The 18,810-nt window shown below is 39.7% G+C and overlaps 1 protein-coding gene across 1 annotated transcript in view; it reads right to left on the minus strand.

Moving 5' to 3' along the window:
• The window catches only part of snd1 (staphylococcal nuclease and tudor domain containing 1), a 202,697-nt gene that overhangs the window by 25,846 nt on the left and 158,041 nt on the right, over positions 1-18,810 (minus strand). The window contains exons 19-21 of the mRNA XM_020599455.1: positions 9,567-9,690; positions 3,706-3,775; positions 1,310-1,423 (exon numbers count right to left, since the gene is read on the minus strand). Coding sequence (XP_020455111.1) covers positions 1,310-1,423; positions 3,706-3,775; positions 9,567-9,690 — 308 coding nt within the window. The remainder of the gene's footprint in view (positions 1-1,309; positions 1,424-3,705; positions 3,776-9,566; positions 9,691-18,810) is intronic.

Below are 18,810 nucleotides of genomic sequence, written 5' to 3' on the forward strand. Positions count from 1 at the left end.
TTTTCTTTTTTAATAAATCTGCAAAAATGTCAAACATTCTGTGTTTTTCTGTCAATATGGGGTGCTGTGTGTACATTAATGAGGAAAAAAATGAACTTAAATGATTTTAGCATATGGCTGCAATATAACAGAGTGAACAATTTAAGGGGGTCTGAATACTTTCTGTACCCACTGTACATTTGCAATGAGAGGGCCAATGGGTCGGCCGGTGAGCAACATGCTCTGTGGCTCACAGGGTGGCATGACAAAAGAGTTCCTGAAGGGAAACATTTGAAAATCACTGGTCAACCATAACTACACTAAAAACTAATATAATAAAATTTTAAATGATAAATTATAGAATAAATAGCCAGCCTCTCAGCTATAATGCATAACAGTTCAGCAGCACCACAGACTACAGCCTGTATTAAAGATAAACTGCAGGACTGTTGTAATAGACAGTACTGCCTTTAGTTTGATGTACCTACAGTAATAAACTGGCAACTGAAATGGAATAAATAGTACAAAATAACAGCAAACAAACAATCTGCACTGTAACAAACACTTAAGTTTAGAAACACAGGGCACTGCAAACAAGAAATGTTCTGCATCTTATCTAGTCTAAGTAGAACAAACACACTTTAAACTAACACACACTGAAATGCACACACACCCAAATAAAAACAGGGTTTAGTACTGTGCCAATCAGACACATTTATCGGCATAAGCTATTCAGGATGCCACCACAGAGTTGACCCACTGATACACAAAATGCAGTCACACATGCAGAAACAAACGCACACAAGTGCTCAGTGAGGGTTGAGTAAACACACTGGGATGTAAACAAGAAGATTAGGACTGTAGAAGAACAACAACTGCTGCTCAGCTATCAGATGGACATTTCTATGAATGAACAAATACATAATGTGCCTGGATGGTTTGTAATTTTGTATAGCAAGTTTGATGCTCTAATTTTACCGAAGAAACACAGTATACATTGTCTAACTGTTGAAAAACTTTCTCTGTCTACTAACGTCAATGATTCTCTATTTTTTGTAACCAAGTAAATCAGTGGCTGATGATGCATACGTTATGTATGAGCATAATTTTAATTTTCACAAGCACTTATCTGGAATGAAAACTGGACCCTGTGTGTCAGTTACACACTTATCACCTTGTGTGATAACTAACAATTTTTTATGTCATGCCAGGAAACTTAACTTTCAAAAGCTGGCAGACATTGAAACTGACCAAGTTGATATCTGAAAGTAATTTTGAAGGTTTCAGCTGCGGCAGGTCTCTCTGTGAGTGTGCTCACTCGTGCACTTACATCTTGTGGGACCTGGATGAAGGCGAAAGCATACTCTGTGGCCTGTGCTGGCAGGGCCCGGATGCTGAAGGCAGGGGGTATGGCAGCCAGACGGGTAGTTGACACAACTTCTCTCTAAGGTAGGACGAAGAAAGGACAGAAATCAGAAATCAACAAACTGACATTTGTTTTACTGTTTTTATTAATACTATCTTCAAATGCTGTACCTGCAGCTATGATCTGGTTTATGAGTTTGAGGTTTTGAGCCTGTGAAATAATGTTTAACAACAACAAGAGTGTGTGTTTGTCATAACTGTGTGTAAGCCAACATGACCCTTGCTTCATCTACACTAAAAGAAGCCAGAGGAGATTTCAAGAGAAAAAGAAATGTCTGGCTTCTTCATATACATACGGTACATAGAACAATAGCATTTACCCATGTTGTTGAAAGCTTGTGATGAAAGTTAGTTTCTACATTTTTGACAACACTGAGTGCACCTCTCACACCAAATCTTTAGGAGTGAAGCACATTCTCAAATAAAAAATACATACCTGTACTGTAATACACTCTGCTCTCTACAATGAATGTTTTTTTACTTTTGCTTGATTCTGAATCAGTTTTGCAGTCTGTACGTATCTTTAATGATGATAGTTTACAACTGTGAAAGAAGGACAGATGCCATTTTGCAGCTTAAAGGCTCCATCCATGCTTGCATATGTCACCTTAGCAATCATTTCACAGCTGTTTCTGCAGCAGTACGGAGGCCACTTTCAGTAAGCTCCATCTGCTGTCTAGTTTAACTACAGGAGAGTAAAGATGACAATAGATGTCAAGTTGATAGTCACCAGATTACAAAGTGCACCAAAATGAGTAAGACGTGAAAAAGGCAGCACGACTTGCCAGTGCTGTGTATTTGAGTACAATGATTGAAAGGTACCAGTGCTACAAATAATAATATGCTGTACATTCAGAAACTAACCTGTCCTATTAAACTACATGAGAGACAATAACTCAGGGTTAATGGTGCAATTATTTTAAGCTTGGCATTTTATTATGTTTACCTGCGTTTACAACCTGATAAAACACCTCTGTTTGTTTTAAAGACTCGTGGATCTATAGTACAACACAAGTCTCATGTTGGTGCTCATAGACTTATTGTTATTGTCATCTTTAGTGCTGATTGTAAGTTCATTTTAGTTGGTCTCGTCTCCCAAGCAAAATGCACATCTCCCAAGTATGAAAAGCATGCACTGCAGTTCACTGGTATGATGAACTGAAGCACAGAGCTGATACATTTTGAAAGGTATAAGCCAATGTGAGCAAAGCCACCTACTGAATGGGGAGAACACACTGGTGGAGAATCCAAAAACAAAAAACAGCCCTTAGAAGTGGGGGGTTAATTTAATGACCCCTATATCTTAGGTTAATGTGTTCATTGAACTGTAGAGTCTAGACAGAGAAAACCTTCAACAAATATAATGGATTAGAACATTAAGATTTATTAACACCATATAAGATTTTGACAGTACTCTAAATGTGGACTTTAAAAAATGAAAGCCAAAAGTGCTCTGCTGTGTTTGCTAACAGTCATATAATAATTCATGTACTGACCTGTACCTGATTGAAATGGTAATATCACCAACTAACAGCTCATGACACAGCCACATGAAATCAAAGCCAGAATGACTCAATCTGAAATGATACAGAACTACTGAGTATGAGGTAGATATGAGCTTGTGTTTTTTTGTGTGCCGGGTCGGCCTCGGAGAATCACACTTTCAGCAACATGCCAGGACTCATCACGTCTGCCAGCCAAACCTGGAGCCATCCCCCCCCCTCCCACTCAGAGGTCAGTCACACACTGTGACACTCTACTGCATCATGGGAAATCTCCCGCAGGCCCCAGATTGGCTGCCTGAACAACTTGGTGAAGAAAGCACGTGGGTGGAAATACACACAACTACACGCTCACAAGGATGGAGTGTCTTTGTCAGATCCAGAGGGGGAGTTTCAGTTTTGTCATTGTTATGAAAAAGAAAAAAAAAAATGATACACTGAGTCACACTATTTGCTTCAGTTACGAGCAATAAAAGGAAAACAAACAAGCCTGCATCATATTTGTCCTAAAAAAAAAAGTTGAAAGGACACAAATGATCTTAGGTTCCCTTGAACATTAAAGTAAAACTGGTGTATGAAGACATGCAAGAAAGAGAAACGAAATCCCTCTTCAGACAGCAGACTGCCTCCGGCTGTGGGTTTGCCTCAATCAAAACGTTACTATAGATTGTGTGTTTCAAGCCTCAAACAATCCTACTAGTTTTTAACGGTGATAATACAATATTCAGATACTTTTTCACCCCAGACAGTCTGTCACACATAAACACACAGTCAAAGTCATGGGCACAATGTTACTCACGTTGCCATAGTCAATGTAGAAGACATGAACTTTTGCTGGTGACTCAACTTTCTCCACTCTGGCTCTGTACCTGCAGCAGAGAGAAAGAACAGAGCAGAGGGAAACAGAGATGAGTAAATGATTCTGTGCTTATTTCCCTAGGGAGAGGGTGTTGGAAGATCTGTCTGTTGTGATTCGGGGAGAGGAACAGGAAAGGAGGAACAGGCCGGGGGAGTGAGGGGGGACAGAAGGGATCTATGAGGACATTGCAGGGCTGTGAAAATTGCACAGAGGCCTCTTTGCAATAAAGGACAGAAATTTAAACCCATTTTGCCTTGTAGCAAATACCATCAGTGCATTAGTGCTAATCACAAAAATCCAGCTCTGTAAGGTCTGATTTTATAGTGCAAGAGAACATACAGATCAGTGACAAACTAAAGGAAAAAGCAAAATGAAGTGGTAGTCAGCCCTTATGAATTCACATAGAAACTGGAGAAGAGCATATTTTTTTCAGAGCCAGTTCAGGAAGCGTCTCTTCATCAGACTGTCAAGCATCTGACTCAAATACCAAAAACAAAAAAAAAAGTGGGAAAGAAAAATTGGCTGAGAACCAAGGACAGCAGGAGAAAGCCAAATAATTAGACCCACACGGGCGACAAAAGACACAAAAGAACAAAGTTAAAAACTGACTAAGTGATTAACAGGAAGGCATAAAGAAGAGCAAGAAAAAGAGGGTGACATACAAACTGCGAGTGACTGATGAACAGAGGTTTCTCCTTTCTATTCAGTGACTTTGGTGTTTTAAGAGACTGAAAGGCAACAAATTTCTAATTAGCCCCCTAATGATACCGGCCAACATTCCACGATTCCACAGAACATTAATACATTAACACTGGATGAAATAAACTTCTCCAATATTCTTTATTTTTAAGGCATCACACATCAAAATTAAACCAAGATGATGCCCGCTTTGCACTCAAATGTTCATCTTAAAACTCATTCCCAGTAGTGGAGTTGTGTCCATTTTTACCACAACAGTTTTGTTCCTATAGGTTTCATTGTGTCAAGTGTGAAACAGGGTACAACAGCTCAGCTGTTTGCATGCACAGAAAGATCCAAGTCTGCAAAGTAATGCAGGAGTTGTCTAGAGTGAATATCAGTGGCACCTGCAGGATTATATTTCATTGTACGCATAAGAACTGCCTATGGCAGCGTAAATCTTGTTTTAATGAGAAACTTTTCTTATCATAACAAAATACTTTACTTGTTTTTATGAGATACTTTCACATTAAAACATTTATCACATTATTAAAACATACCGCATTTTGCATTTTAACAACATACTGTATTTTCTCATAATAACGTGACCCCTGCACAGCTTGGAGTGAGTGCAGCACACACAGTCTGTTAGTAGCACCTCCATAGCTCATTCAGTTCACATGACTCTCTCATTAGCATCCTCCCATACCAACTTTCCACACAATGACCAACATCTCTGAACCTTTAAACGAACGGAATGAAAAATCAAATGAAAGAGGGAGCACACTTTGGAGATCTAGAGAGGGACAAACAGCACAACTGTCTGCCAGAGGCTGGAGATACAGTGCCTTGCAAAAGTATTCGGCCCCCTTGAACTTTGCGACCTTTTGCCACATTTCAGGCTTCAAACATAAAGATATAAAACTGTAATTTTTTGTGAAGAATCAACAACAAGTGGGACACAACCATGAAGTGGAACGAAATTTATTGGATATTTCAAACTTTTCTAACAAATAAAAAACTGAAAAATTGGGCGTGAAAAATTATTCAGCCCCTTTACTTTCAGTGCAGCAAACTCTCTAAAGAAGTTCAGTGAGGATCTCTGAATGATCCAATGTTGACCTAAATGACTAATGATGATAAATAGAATCCACCTGTGTGTAATCAAGTCTCCGTATAAATGCACCTGCACTGTGATAGTCTCAGAGGTCCGTTTAAAGCGCAGAGAGCATCATGAAGAACAAGGAACACACCAGGCAGGTCCGAGATACTGTTGTGGAGAAGTTTAAAGCCGGATTTGGATACAAAAAGATTTCCCAAGCTTTAAACATCCCAAGGAGCACTGTGCAAGCGATAATATTGAAATGGAAGGAGTATCAGACCACTGCAAATCTACCAAGACCTGGCCGTCCCTCTAAACTTTCAGCTCATACAAGGAGAAGACTGATCAGAGATGCAGCCAAGAGGCCCATGATCACTCTGGATGAACTGCAGAGATCTACAGCTGAGGTGGGAGACTCTGTCCATAGGACAACAATCAGTCGTATACTGCACAAATCTGGCCTTTATGGAAGAGTGGCAAGAAGAAAGCCATTTCTTAAAGATATCCATAAAAAGTGTAGTTTAAAGTTTGCCAAGAGCCACCTGGGAGACACACCAAACATGTGGAAGAAGGTGCTCTGGTCAGATGAAACCAAAATTGAACTTTTTGGCAACAATGCAAAACGTTATGTTTGGCGTAAAAGCAACACAGCTCATCACCCTGAACACACCATCCCCACTGTCAAACATGGTGGTGGCAGCATCCTGGTTTGGGCCTGCTTTTCTTCAGCAGGGACAGGGAAGATGGTTAAAATTGATGGGAAGATGGATGGAGCCAAATACAGGACTATTCTGGAAGGAAACCTGATGGAGTCTGCAAAAGACCTGAGACTGGGGCGGAGATTTGTCTTCCAACAAGACAATGATCCAAGACATAAAGCAAAATCTACAATGGAATGGTTCAAAACTAAACATATCCAGGTGTTAGAATGGCCAAGTCAAAGTCCAGACCTGAATCCAATCGAGAATCTGTGGAAAGAACTGAAAACTGCTGTTCACAAATGCTCTCCATCCAACCTCACTGAGCTCGAGCTGTTTTGCAAGGCGGAATGGGCAAAAATTTCAGTCTCTCGATGTGCAAAACTGATAGAGACATACCCCAAGTGACTTACAGCTGTAATCGCAGCAAAAGGTGGCGCTACAAAGTATTAACTTAAGGGGGCTGAATAATTTTGCACGCCCAATTTTTCAGTTTTTTATTTGTTAAAAAAGTTTGAAATATCCAATAAATTTCGTTCCACTTCATGATTGTGTCCCACTTGTTGTTGATTCTTCACAAAAACTTACAGTTTTATATCTTTATGTTTGAAGCCTGAAATGTGGCAAAAGGTCGCAAAGTTCAAGGGGGCCGAATACTTTCGCAAGGCACTGTAAATCATTCGTATTTAAATGAAGTAGCCATGGCAATTTATGCATCTCAGCAGTTCTTTGTTTTGGAGGATTCACCGTGATAAAAATCATCAATGATTTACCATGAGTACAGAAACACAGCAACAGGGTAATGCATTTTGGAGGGCAGATGCTCAATTCAGAAAAAGGGCACCCTTCTCACTAACAGTTATTTATTAACACCTACATTAGCATATCATTTATCTGTATGTATATATGTAGATACTAAAACACTCATGCAGATATCTACAAAATTATCTATTCACACACAGACCATGTATTTAGAATGCTATTCACTATTTGAAAAAATACATGGTGACAGTCACTGCATTACAAAAGTAAGACCAACCAGACTATAAAAGTCAGTGGCTCAGCTACAAGTGGCTGAGCTACTTTCTCTGCAAGTCTGAATGGATTATTTGTTATTTGACAATGTTCCAATAATGTTTAAGGTACTGTAAGTAATGTAATGCGCACAGTCAGATTAGGTGAGAAACTACTAAAATCCATATTTGTTTAAGGTGTCTCACAAAGAAACTCACAAATTGTTTTTAAGAGGCTATTTTTCACAGAAGCACTTTTTCATGACAGTACACAAAGTATATTCTCAAAATGACACTAAAAACTCAGCACTAAAGTAGCTGCTACTTAGTGCTTTTTAATTTTTCATTATATTACATTTAATTTGTAGGTTTCATGTTCCTCTCTTAACTAGTTAGTAGCCAACAGAGTGAGATTACAATATAAACTGCGCAGTACAACAGTAAATACAGGAGCAGACTGTGGCTGGCCCGTCTAAGGGTGCTGTAAAAAAAGTCAACACACCTTTGTTTTAGCCTTGTTGTTTTATGTGTTTGAACATTTGTTACTTAAAACTTTCTTCTTAATTTTCTCTATGCCACAGTCTCTGAGAAATGCTAATTTCTGTATTTGATGTACTGTATATTTTAGTGCAGACATGCAGATTTACCTAAGTTGAATAACAGATAACTTGAACTATTTGAACAAAACTGAACCATGAACATTATAGTATTACAGTTTGTTCTTTTTTTATGTTCTCTACCATGAACATGTCACCTTTTCCTATTCAGATTTGTCACCACATTAGAGCAAGAGCCTTCCTTTTCCCCTTTTTCCCCCTTGTGCAAACTCATCCCTGTCTGTTAATGACTGCTGCCTTCTCATGAGCCCAGATCAAGCAGATACATCTTTGGAGGTGCAAGAGCAGAAAAACTACTCCACATTTCTCTCAAACACTAAACCGTAACCACTGCTGCTGCAAATGACAAAAACTAGCTTGCTGATGAGAGAGAGGCTGCTGAACTGAATGAGCTACATAGGTTCTGTTCAAAGACACTGTTTAACAAGTTTCATTATGGTTATATGTTGACTCACAGCTCTTGGCTTAGAGAAAGGAAAACACGAGGGCAACTTCAAATGAAATGATAGAGCAGAATTGAAAACTGAAGTTGACACGCTAATGTGACAGCACTGCCTGTTGTGCTTCCGTCATGCTCCCTTTCTCTGACTTTTTCTGCTGCTATAGTGTAGGAAAATGCAGTGCTAGATTAATTCAAGGATTAATGTTATGTTGCATCGGAATACAATCTAATCACCAAATATGTTCACTACAAAAGGTATCAGTATTTGCAGTGTAGCTGCACAGGCCATACAGGAATGTAATTTTTATATGAGAGAGTAAGTCTTTTTGGCCAAGACTGGTCCTGAAGTCCGGAAAAAGTCAGAGGTACTATGTGGCCGAGCATAAAAGAGTAACAGAGCCTGAGAGTGACTGTCTTTTCTATAGCGTAGAGTTGACAACCGTGATTTAACAATGAAAAAAATGTCAACATAATGCAATAACTGCCAGTGGCATGATATCTCAAAAGGTGTATAAGGTCTGAGCATGTAAGCATAATAAAATAAAATAATAAAATGAAATTGACATTGCTTAATATGTAGGCAGCTGCTGCCAACCAAGCGCCTCCGCTCGGACTGGCCGTCCTACTATATTCATCCACCAGCAGTTCTGGACATTAACAGAAGGATCAAATTATCAAGTTGGCCTCTGCAATAAACTATAAAAAACAATGCTCCACCTGGCAGATATACACAACACTGCGCATGGCTTGCAGATACGGTGCTTAGGGGTGTTAACAAGGTGGCGCTGTGAGACATGGTAGCAGCAGGGGCCATGTGCAGACCTATCATAGATTTGGCATAGTTCCACTGCGGTCCAGCCAGCAATTTAAGATGGCTGCATCTGTATCTGCTGATATGGAGTAATGATCTGATACCTGGGATTTAGTGATAAATACAACAACATTAGGTAACAGGGACTGTGGCACAATCCCAACAGTGAAGTGGTGACCCACCATAATGGAATGATTGTAATTGATAAAGACAGGATTTTTTTTTATGACTGATGGAAGAAGCAGTTTTTAATGTCCCACTCACATCTGGCTGTTGTCAATACAGATGGATTAAATCGGAGCGAATCTTTTCTGTTTATCACCAGTGAACCTGCCTGGTATGAGGAGTAAGATCCTTTCTAGAGTTCAGGTTTCAGTTTATAGCATGCTGTTAATGGGTTAGGTCATTTTAAGGCTTTTAAGATCAGTATGTTTGCTTACCATTCACCATCAGCAAACTTGGCTATGCAGTAGTCCCCTCTGCGTGCAGTGTAGGAGCCTTCCACTGGTGGCTGGGCAGCGATCTCTGCTCGCATTGTCTCCATCAGACTTTCCAACTGGCTTCCTGGAAAAGACAGAGACATGAGCGAAAACTTTTAAGGCCCGTTTCCACCAGAGGAACCTTCCCCTGGGAGCAGGGATGTAGCTCCTCTACTTGCATTTCCACCGACAAGAATATACTTGCACAAAATCAATAATTGCCTAGGCAGTACCAACACATATGAATACGGCTGAACTGCTGAAACCCAATAAAGACCCAACCCACTCTTCCAGTTACCATCCTCTGTCACTTATTAACACAGATTTAAAAATTATCACCAAAGCACTAGCCACTAGAACAGAGACAGTTACTCCAATAATAATCCACCCAGACCAAACAGGCTTCATTAAGAGTAGGCACGCTTCAGATAACATCCATAGCCTATTTAACTTAATCTTGTACAACAAAAACAAACCAACACCATAATTGTATCACTAGATGTAGAAAAAGCATCCAACAAAGTTAACAGGTCCTTTATCTTCAGCACACTATGAAGGTTTGGTTTTGGAGTCTTTCATCCACTGGATTAAAACACTATATACATCACCTAGAGCTACAATAACCGCAAATGGGATAACCTTACAAAGTTTCACACTTCACCGAGGAACCAGACAAGGATGCCAACTCTCACCATCTCTATTCATCATTTTCATTGAACCTCTAGCAGCAGCAATATGACAGAATAATAGTATCAAAGGAATACAACATACTAACTCAACATAAAATTAGTCTTTATATGCAGATGATTTATTATTATATTTATAGCACCCCTACAGTTCACTACAAGAAACTTTCTCCATTATTAACATTCTCCAGGATTTCCAACTGCACTATAAACTGGAATAAATACACCACATTGCCACTTTGAAGATGCCTGGGATTCTGCAGCTCAAGACTGCCCCCTTCCACTTCACACTGGCAACATTAAATATTTAGGCATCAGTATTTCCCCCAGGCTGTCAGAACCTTCTAACCTCAACTATACCCCTCTGCTAAAAAAGATGGAAGATGATTTCAAACAGTGGCCCAACCTCCCACTCTCACTCAAATTTCAACAATCAAAATGAAAACTTTACCACAAATTAACTGCCTATTTTTAATGCTTTCAACAACACCCACAGATAAATGGCTCAAATCACCATTTCTAACTTCACAATTTTACTGGAATAACAAGAAACCCAAAATTTCCCTGTCAACACTTCAGAAGAAAAAAAATCACAAGGTGGTCTAGAAGCACCAAATTTTCAGCATTATTTCTTAGCAAATCATCACCTATTTGAAAACAACCAGCTTATACCATTCAATATTTAGCTAAATGGATTCAGAAGGACAGTTAAAATAGCTCATGGATAGAACTAGAACAAAATCTATGCAAAAATACTTCAGCTGCAGACCTTGCCTTCCTACCATACTCAATTAAGAAAATGAACTATTGCAAAAATATCACAATCTCTGCAACTCTGACAGCCTGGTGGAACGCAAACAAAACCACTAAATCATCATTAACACCATGTAGATACACTCCAATTTGGCACAACCCTGGTTTTCAACTGCATAATAATCCCATCCATTTTCCAACATGGCAACACAAAGGAATCACTCACCTTCATCACCTATTTGAAAACAACCAGCTTATACCATTCAATACATTAGTCCAGAAGTACGGAGTTGGGAATTTCTCCAGTAGTAACAGTTAAAACACATAATTAAATCAAAGATCAATATAATCAACAACCCACTACTAATGAAGCTTACAAACTCAAAGAAGATAATATTTAAACTTTACAAGCTAATATCAAATAGAGATCGAACAATAACAATACCAATACCAATGACTAAATGGGAAAGGGATTGATTTAACCCCCCTCTATGCAGACTGATATTAAATCAGAGTTAGATACACCCACACTACACACTTTCACACACACAACTTAATTTAATAATCCTTTTGTCTCTTTTGTTAATGTCTGTTGTCTCATCTTCTATGTCCTTTGTGCTGTAAATGTTTTATTTTGTGATGTAATTAAAAAACAATAATAATAATAATTGCCTGCAGTCTATCTTTCACCGCTGGTATGCACATAGCAAGCATTTTAAATGCTTCATCTTTACAAATGCACTGCTGACCATAATGTTTTTTATGTCAGTGGGTTGGTTTGTTTAATCTTCCCTGGGCTTCAGCCCTGCTATGGAAATGCAAATCACAATGCACTCGATGGATTTTTACCGCTCGGACAGTTCTTGGACTTCTACTCCTGGTAACAAAAAGTACCAGGGACCTTCTGGTGAAAATGCGGCTATAGAGAGACACTTGTATATTATATATTACATAAACTCCACTGAACTCTCTCAGACAGAGGTGTGAGCGTTTTGCTTTGGTGTTCATATTGGCTGGACCGAGTGTGACTGAGTGAGGGAAGTGCCTAAAGCAACAACAGAAAATGAGCAGGCTTATATCTTACCCCTGCAGAGCTCCTAAAAATGCATCAAAATAAGTGAACTACACTTTGCAGCAACTTTGCAGAGCATTACCCTGTGCTTCTAATGCATAGACAGTCAGGAATTTTTGAGGATTTTGTATTCTGTGTAACCAGATGAAAGAACTATTCCTAATCTCTGCCACATGTTAGGAAAAATGAGATTAATTACTTTATTACATGCTACAGCATGGTTTATTATAAGACAGGTTGAAGTTAAACCATATCATTACTGTAATTCATAAGGACAAACAATACAGCTTCTCATATAAACTCAAAAGGAGAATTTATTAAAAGCTTTGTCTGGCTTCCTGAAATACTTCAGCACTAATGGTATGGCCCCAGCTGCCCTTTAAACCAAAGACCAAAAATACAGGAGAAAATAAATAAATAAATAAATAAATAAATCATCTGTGGTTTTTGTAGCTGTTAGTCCATTAGCACCACGCAGCTCATGCTGGTTGACCCTGTTGGAGAAATACAGCATTGAGTAAAGCAAGGCAGCTCTCCCAATGGGCCGTTATGGTCTATCAAGCCATTATATTGTGCGCAGCAGACCTATAATGGTGAGAATGTGGCTGTCGATATGGTGGGAGTTGGAGAAATCAGACTGTGAGTCAGTAGTCCTTGGATTCAATGAAAGTGATAAGTGGCAGCCTGATTTGCACCCATTAGTTGCAATTGGGAAGATGACTGTTAGCACCACTAAGTATGTGCATCTTCAAAAAGCCACTTCCTGATGTTTTGTGTAATATGTACAGAATATTTGTTTGTGTATGGAAGAGCATGTTTACACATGCCTGTCTATTAGTGCTCACAAGTGGCAGTGTGTGTGCGTGTATGAGACTGTCTGACATGAGCAGAAGCAATAACAGGAGCTACTGTATATTAGTAAAGTGGGCCATATGGAACTATATGGCTGTATTTTTAGAGCTTATTCCCACTGATTTACCACCTGGAAGGGGTTTGTGGGCCGGTAGGCCAGGATCATGGGTAATGGTGCATGTTTAACCACACAATCACACAACAGGGGGGTTTTATGGGGGAAAAAGAAAATTTGTAATACAGTATATACAGAATATCACAGAAGTGAGTACACCCCCTCACATTTTGTAAATATTTAAGTATATCTTTGCATGTGACCACACTGAAGAAATGACACTTGGCTACAATGTAAAGTAGTGAGTCTACAGCTTGTATAACAGTGTAAATGTGCTGTCCCCTCAAAATAACGCAACACACAGCCATTAATGTCTAAACTGCTGGCAACAAAAGTGAGTACACCCCTAAGTGATAATGGCCAAATGGGGCCCAAAGTGTCAATATTTTGTGTGGCCACCATTATTTTCCAGCACTGCCTTAACCCTCTTGGGCATAGAGTTCACCAGAGCTTCACAGGTTGCCACTGGAATCCTCTTCCACTCCTCCATGATGACGTCACGGAGCTGGTGGATGTTAGAGACCTTGCGCACCTTCACCTTCTGTTTCAGGAGGCCCCACAGATGCTCAATAGGGTTTAGGTCTGGAGACATGCTTGGCCAATCCATCACCTTTACCCTTAGCTTCTTTAACAAGGCAGTGGTTACTTTGGAGGTGTGTTTGGGGTCGTTATTGTGTTGGAATACTGGCCTGCGACCCAGTCTCCGAAGGGAAGGAATCATGCTCTGCTTCAGTATGTCACAGTACATGTTGGCATTCATGGTTCCCTCAATGAACTGTAGCTCCCCAGTGCCGGCAGCACTCATGCAGCCCCAGACCACGACATTCCCACCACCATACTTGACTGTAGGCAAGACACACTTGTCTTTGTACTCTTCACCTGTTGCCGCCACACACACTTGACACCATCTGAACCAAATAAGTTTATCTTGGTCTCATCGGACCACAGGACATGGTTCCAGAAATCCGTGTCCTTAGTCTGCTTGTCTGCAGCAAACCGTTTGCGGGCTTTCTTGTGCATCATCTTTAGAAGAGGCTTCCTTCTGGGACGACAGCCTTGCAGACCAATTTGATGCAGCGTGCGGCGTATGGTCTGAGCACTGACAGGCTGACCCCCCACCCCTTCAACCTCTGCAGCAATGCTGGCAGCACTCATATGTCTACTGCCCAAAGCCATCCTCTGGATATGACGCTGAGCACGGGCACACAACTTCCTTGGTCGACCACGGCGAGGCCTGTTCTGAGTGGAACCTGTCCTGTTAAACCGCTTTATGGTCTTGGGCACCGTGCTGCAGCTCAGTTTCAAGGTCTTGGCAATCTTCTTATAGCCTAGGCCATCTTTATGTAGAGCAACAATTTTTTGAGGGGACAGCACATTTACACTGTTATACAAGCTGTAGACTCACTACTTTACATTGTAGCCAAGTGTCATTTCTTCAGTGTTGTCACATGAAAAGATATACTTAAATATTTACAAAATGTGAGGGGGTGTACTCACTTCTGTGATATACTGTATTTCACTTGTCTATAGTCTTATAACAACACTACAGTTGAGACAGTTGCTGTGTTTAGTGTTGACCTTCTGCAGTAAGGAGATTTCTTAACCTAATATACACAGAATCTAGGTGTTCTTACCCAGGGGAGGAGATTAAGAGAAACACCTAGTTTTGTTCTGGAGAAATCTAATTACCTGGCCATGCATATGACATGCTGCAGTCTTTTTTAATGATTTAATCGGTAAAGAGGAATTGAAAATCTTTAGTCATAGCAGTGTGTCCTTGGACTACATTATATTTATTTTTGTCCTCTTCAGCTACATACATGAGAGAGAGTCAGAATATTACAAACACCTCTGAATATAATGTAGTCCAGTACAACACCACCTTTAATTATAATCTCAATAATAATCATGCATTGAACCCCATAGAATTGTAGAGGTGTATCTAATAATGTGGCCAGTGAGTGTGTGTATAAGAGAAATCTGGGCATTAGGACAAATTTGTATGAGCTTTTTAAATTGTTACATATAAAAAATGACCAACAATTCCAGCATCCAACTAAACCAATATGAATAAAAACAGATGAAAAAAAAGTTAGTTTCCACAACTGAGCAGCAGACTATTAGCAAAATTCAGCTATGAGCAAACATTAAGGAAACATTCACTGTGCCATCAGTCCAAATGCTCAGATCATTAAAAAAAAAAATAAAAATAAAAAAATCAAGCCATTCAAACTGCCACTAATACAGTACGTGGGTTTTACAATACCAGGTTACTGCACATTCTTCAAAACCATGTCTTACTTGATCCCAACTCCTCCTAACTTGGCTTCTTATGTGCTCATAAATGCAGTAAGTGTGTGTCTATGTGTAAAACTATTAAGTTCTGCTTACTATGCATGTTACTATCAAACAAACAGCTTGAAGGCAGGCAGTGCATGCACCTTTCTTTACTCCTGTTCTGCTGCTGTGAGTTGTCATTAACACCTAATATTTATGCTGGTGGAGAACAAGAAAATATAAATAATGATGCTGCTTTGCCAGGGTTATCTGTGCTGAGACATCCAGGCAGCTGCCAACAGGAAACCTCCATTAGCATAATGTCAAACTTGGAGAAAAACACCATCCAGGGGTACAAAGGGATTTGGAGTGTGAAGGAAAAGCTGTGAGCTCAGTTTGATTCAGGAGGCGGTCAGGATGGGGTGGGGGTCCATACACCTTTTTGGCCACCCACTGCTACACCAAATGCTGATGAATGCAGTGAGTGAAATAAGAGTCTAAACACACAAACACACACGCCAGAGACGCATCCTCGGCATTTTGTAGAGAAAGCAAGTTTTAGAAAAGGTCGGAGAAAACCACTCGCCTCATACATAGAGGCGATGTGGTTACATCATTATACTCCAGCTTTGCCACAGCAGCTTTGTTGCAGATTTACTGGAAAAGCAGTGGGCTGCAGCCGTCGCAGTCAGTTACCTCTTTGATTGATTAAAAAAAGTTTGTGCATCTTCCTTCTTTCTCTAGTGTGCATTTACTATCTGTGTCTATATTTACATTGACTAAAACATTTCTTTCTGTTCCTGGGCCATTTTCCATTGTGGGTCCGGAGAGAATCAAATAAATGACCCAAGAGCTTTAAGAGGGATGTTCCTACAGACACGCATGAGACCTTAATGGATAGAGCTGCTTAGCGTAGCCCAATTAAAAAATGCTTTATTTGTGTAAATGATAAAGTGAGACTGAGCCACAGTATGGAGGTTGCAATATTATGTGATACATTAAACAGGGAACATTCGAAGATGGCACACCGTCAGCAGTGTCCTGATTAGCTGATGGCAAGCTGATATGACCGCCAAATCTCTGTCGGAAAAATGACAGCCAATTCCTTGCTGTCAAATCTGATGGTCTGCCTAACTGCTCTATTACACCAGCATGCTGCTAGCTTTGAATTACACTCACAGTGCCGTCATAAATCCTGATTATGCTTGCACAACGGCAAGGTCCTATTACTGCATGTCCTGATTTCTCATGCACAGATGTCTCACTTTCTTAGGAGCCATACATCTCTACCTGTTTTCATACAAGTTCTATACCAAAAATATACACAGGATTTTTAGAGTGTGAATATGTTTGAACAGATTTTTACACATATTGTACAGTATGTTACCAAGAACCAAATTTGTGTGTTTCACCCTGATCCCTGCAGTGTGCAGGATTAACCACTATGCAGAATGACTAAAGAAATAAGCATCTGACATGTACAATCACTACCCCGCAGTAATTCTAATTAAATGCATACAAGTTAGTTAAATCTAGCTCTGCCTTTACCAGCTGTAACATTAAATGTGACGTGCACAATAATTCTAATACAATATTATAATATACAGGAATGTGAAATGTGCCATTTTGCATAATGAGTACTTTTAGTACTTTAAGTATGTTTTGATGCAAATATTTTTGTACTTTTCCTAAAGTAAAAATTTGAATGCAGGACTTTTACTTGTAACAGAGTATTTTTACACAGTTGCATTGCTACTTTTACTTAAGTAAAGCATCTGAGTACTTCTTCTGCTACTGGTTCTAAATGTACCTTAAAGGGATCCCAAGGTAACTGTGATTATTGAGAGAAGTCCAGTGGTCTCTGGTGAGCGCATCATGTTCGTCTCAACGCCTCGTCCACTTTAGTTTTCTTGTCTTCATAAAAGTTGTGTATGTTGGTTGCAGTGGTGGCTTTCAAAGGCAATTCATACATGCAGTCTTTGGATGTGATTCAAATTATTTCAAGCAGACCCTCATCCTCCACAGTGTTAATCAGCCTGCAAGCTGTAACCAACCATTTAGCTGTTGCTGTTGAAAGTTTGTTGCTTATAGTGTTGTTCGAGCAGCTCTGTTGCAAACTACCCAGCATGGTCTGCCTTTGGTGAGGGGGGGAGGGCTCTCTGCATTAGCTGTGCACATGGCCAGCAAGTGGTTGATGGAGTCTGGTGGTAACTCAGTTCACACAGACAATGCAAATAACTTTGGTCTTGTTGAGAGAGCCATCTGGCAGGGCTTTGAAGCTGAATTTACCATTCAAAAGACACTTTTATTTACCAATTTCTGCTGATCTCTGGTGCTGCTTTGTTTCCTGATTTCCCAAACTACAAGGCGGGCCGAGGGTCATAATCACAGAATGTGTGCGCATTAATAGTGCATTAAAAAATTTGTGGCGTTAAAAAGAATTTGCTTTAATCCCTTATTATGTTAACTTTGAGAGCCCTAATAAATATTACATATTAAATATGAATATAGTTTGGTTCATGATTGTAACAGAAAATCAGCAAATCAACTCATCAACCCCCAATGTTTATACAGTATGTAAGCTGAATCAATATGGGGAACTAAAGCATCGCTAATACTAGGATTTAAACATAATACAGCATTTTATAATGCATATGCTATGTCCACATTTACAGACTGCAAGGTGAGTTTGATTTATTAGGCGGAGTGTGCCTCATGCATTACCACTATTCTCTGTTGGAATTTCAAGTTCCAGTTTGCTGTGTAGCCTTCTTGGACAAAAGTGAACTGGTTTTGGGGTTATGAATTTGTCAGGAACACATCATCCATATGTGCAGATTTAATTGGAGGTAAATGTTTTTCTGTAAAAGGCTCCAGACTGCGTAGTATAGATTTGTATATCACAAACAGAAAAATTAAGTGTGTGCAATGAATCACACACAAATGACTACAATATATGATTCTACTCTGACTACAATCAGCATGGATGAAAGCTGAAAGGAGCTTTGCATGCAGCAGGTAAGCACAAAGAGAAGGTCTGGGCCCACTGGGGTCAACTGAGCAAACGCAGTATGCACGTGAAATTCTGAGTGATTGTGAACAGTCACATTAGGAAGGAAGTGCACTTAGGATACTCTGCATTATAGAGGCAGATTTCCATTTAATACCGACATAAAGACAATTAAAATCTACGTGCAAAAGGGGTAAACCATGTTGAGCAAGAGTGCTCATTTTGTGTTGAAGGGAGAGCCAAAGCAATGATGCAAAAGCAGCCAAACCACTGAGTGGGTCTGATGGCTCAATTTCTCTGTCTTCATCTCTTTATTCCTCATGTTTTTTTTTTGTCCCTCATTCTATAATTTGTTTATACACCATTATGACTGCAGCTGTTTGTAAATCATATACAATTACATCGTGAATGTCCACTGCAGAGTGAGGGAGCGATTAGGC

Source organism: Monopterus albus, unplaced genomic scaffold (genome assembly GCF_001952655.1).
Source record: "Monopterus albus unplaced genomic scaffold, M_albus_1.0 scaffold41.1, whole genome shotgun sequence".
NCBI lineage: Eukaryota > Metazoa > Chordata > Actinopteri > Synbranchiformes > Synbranchidae > Monopterus > Monopterus albus.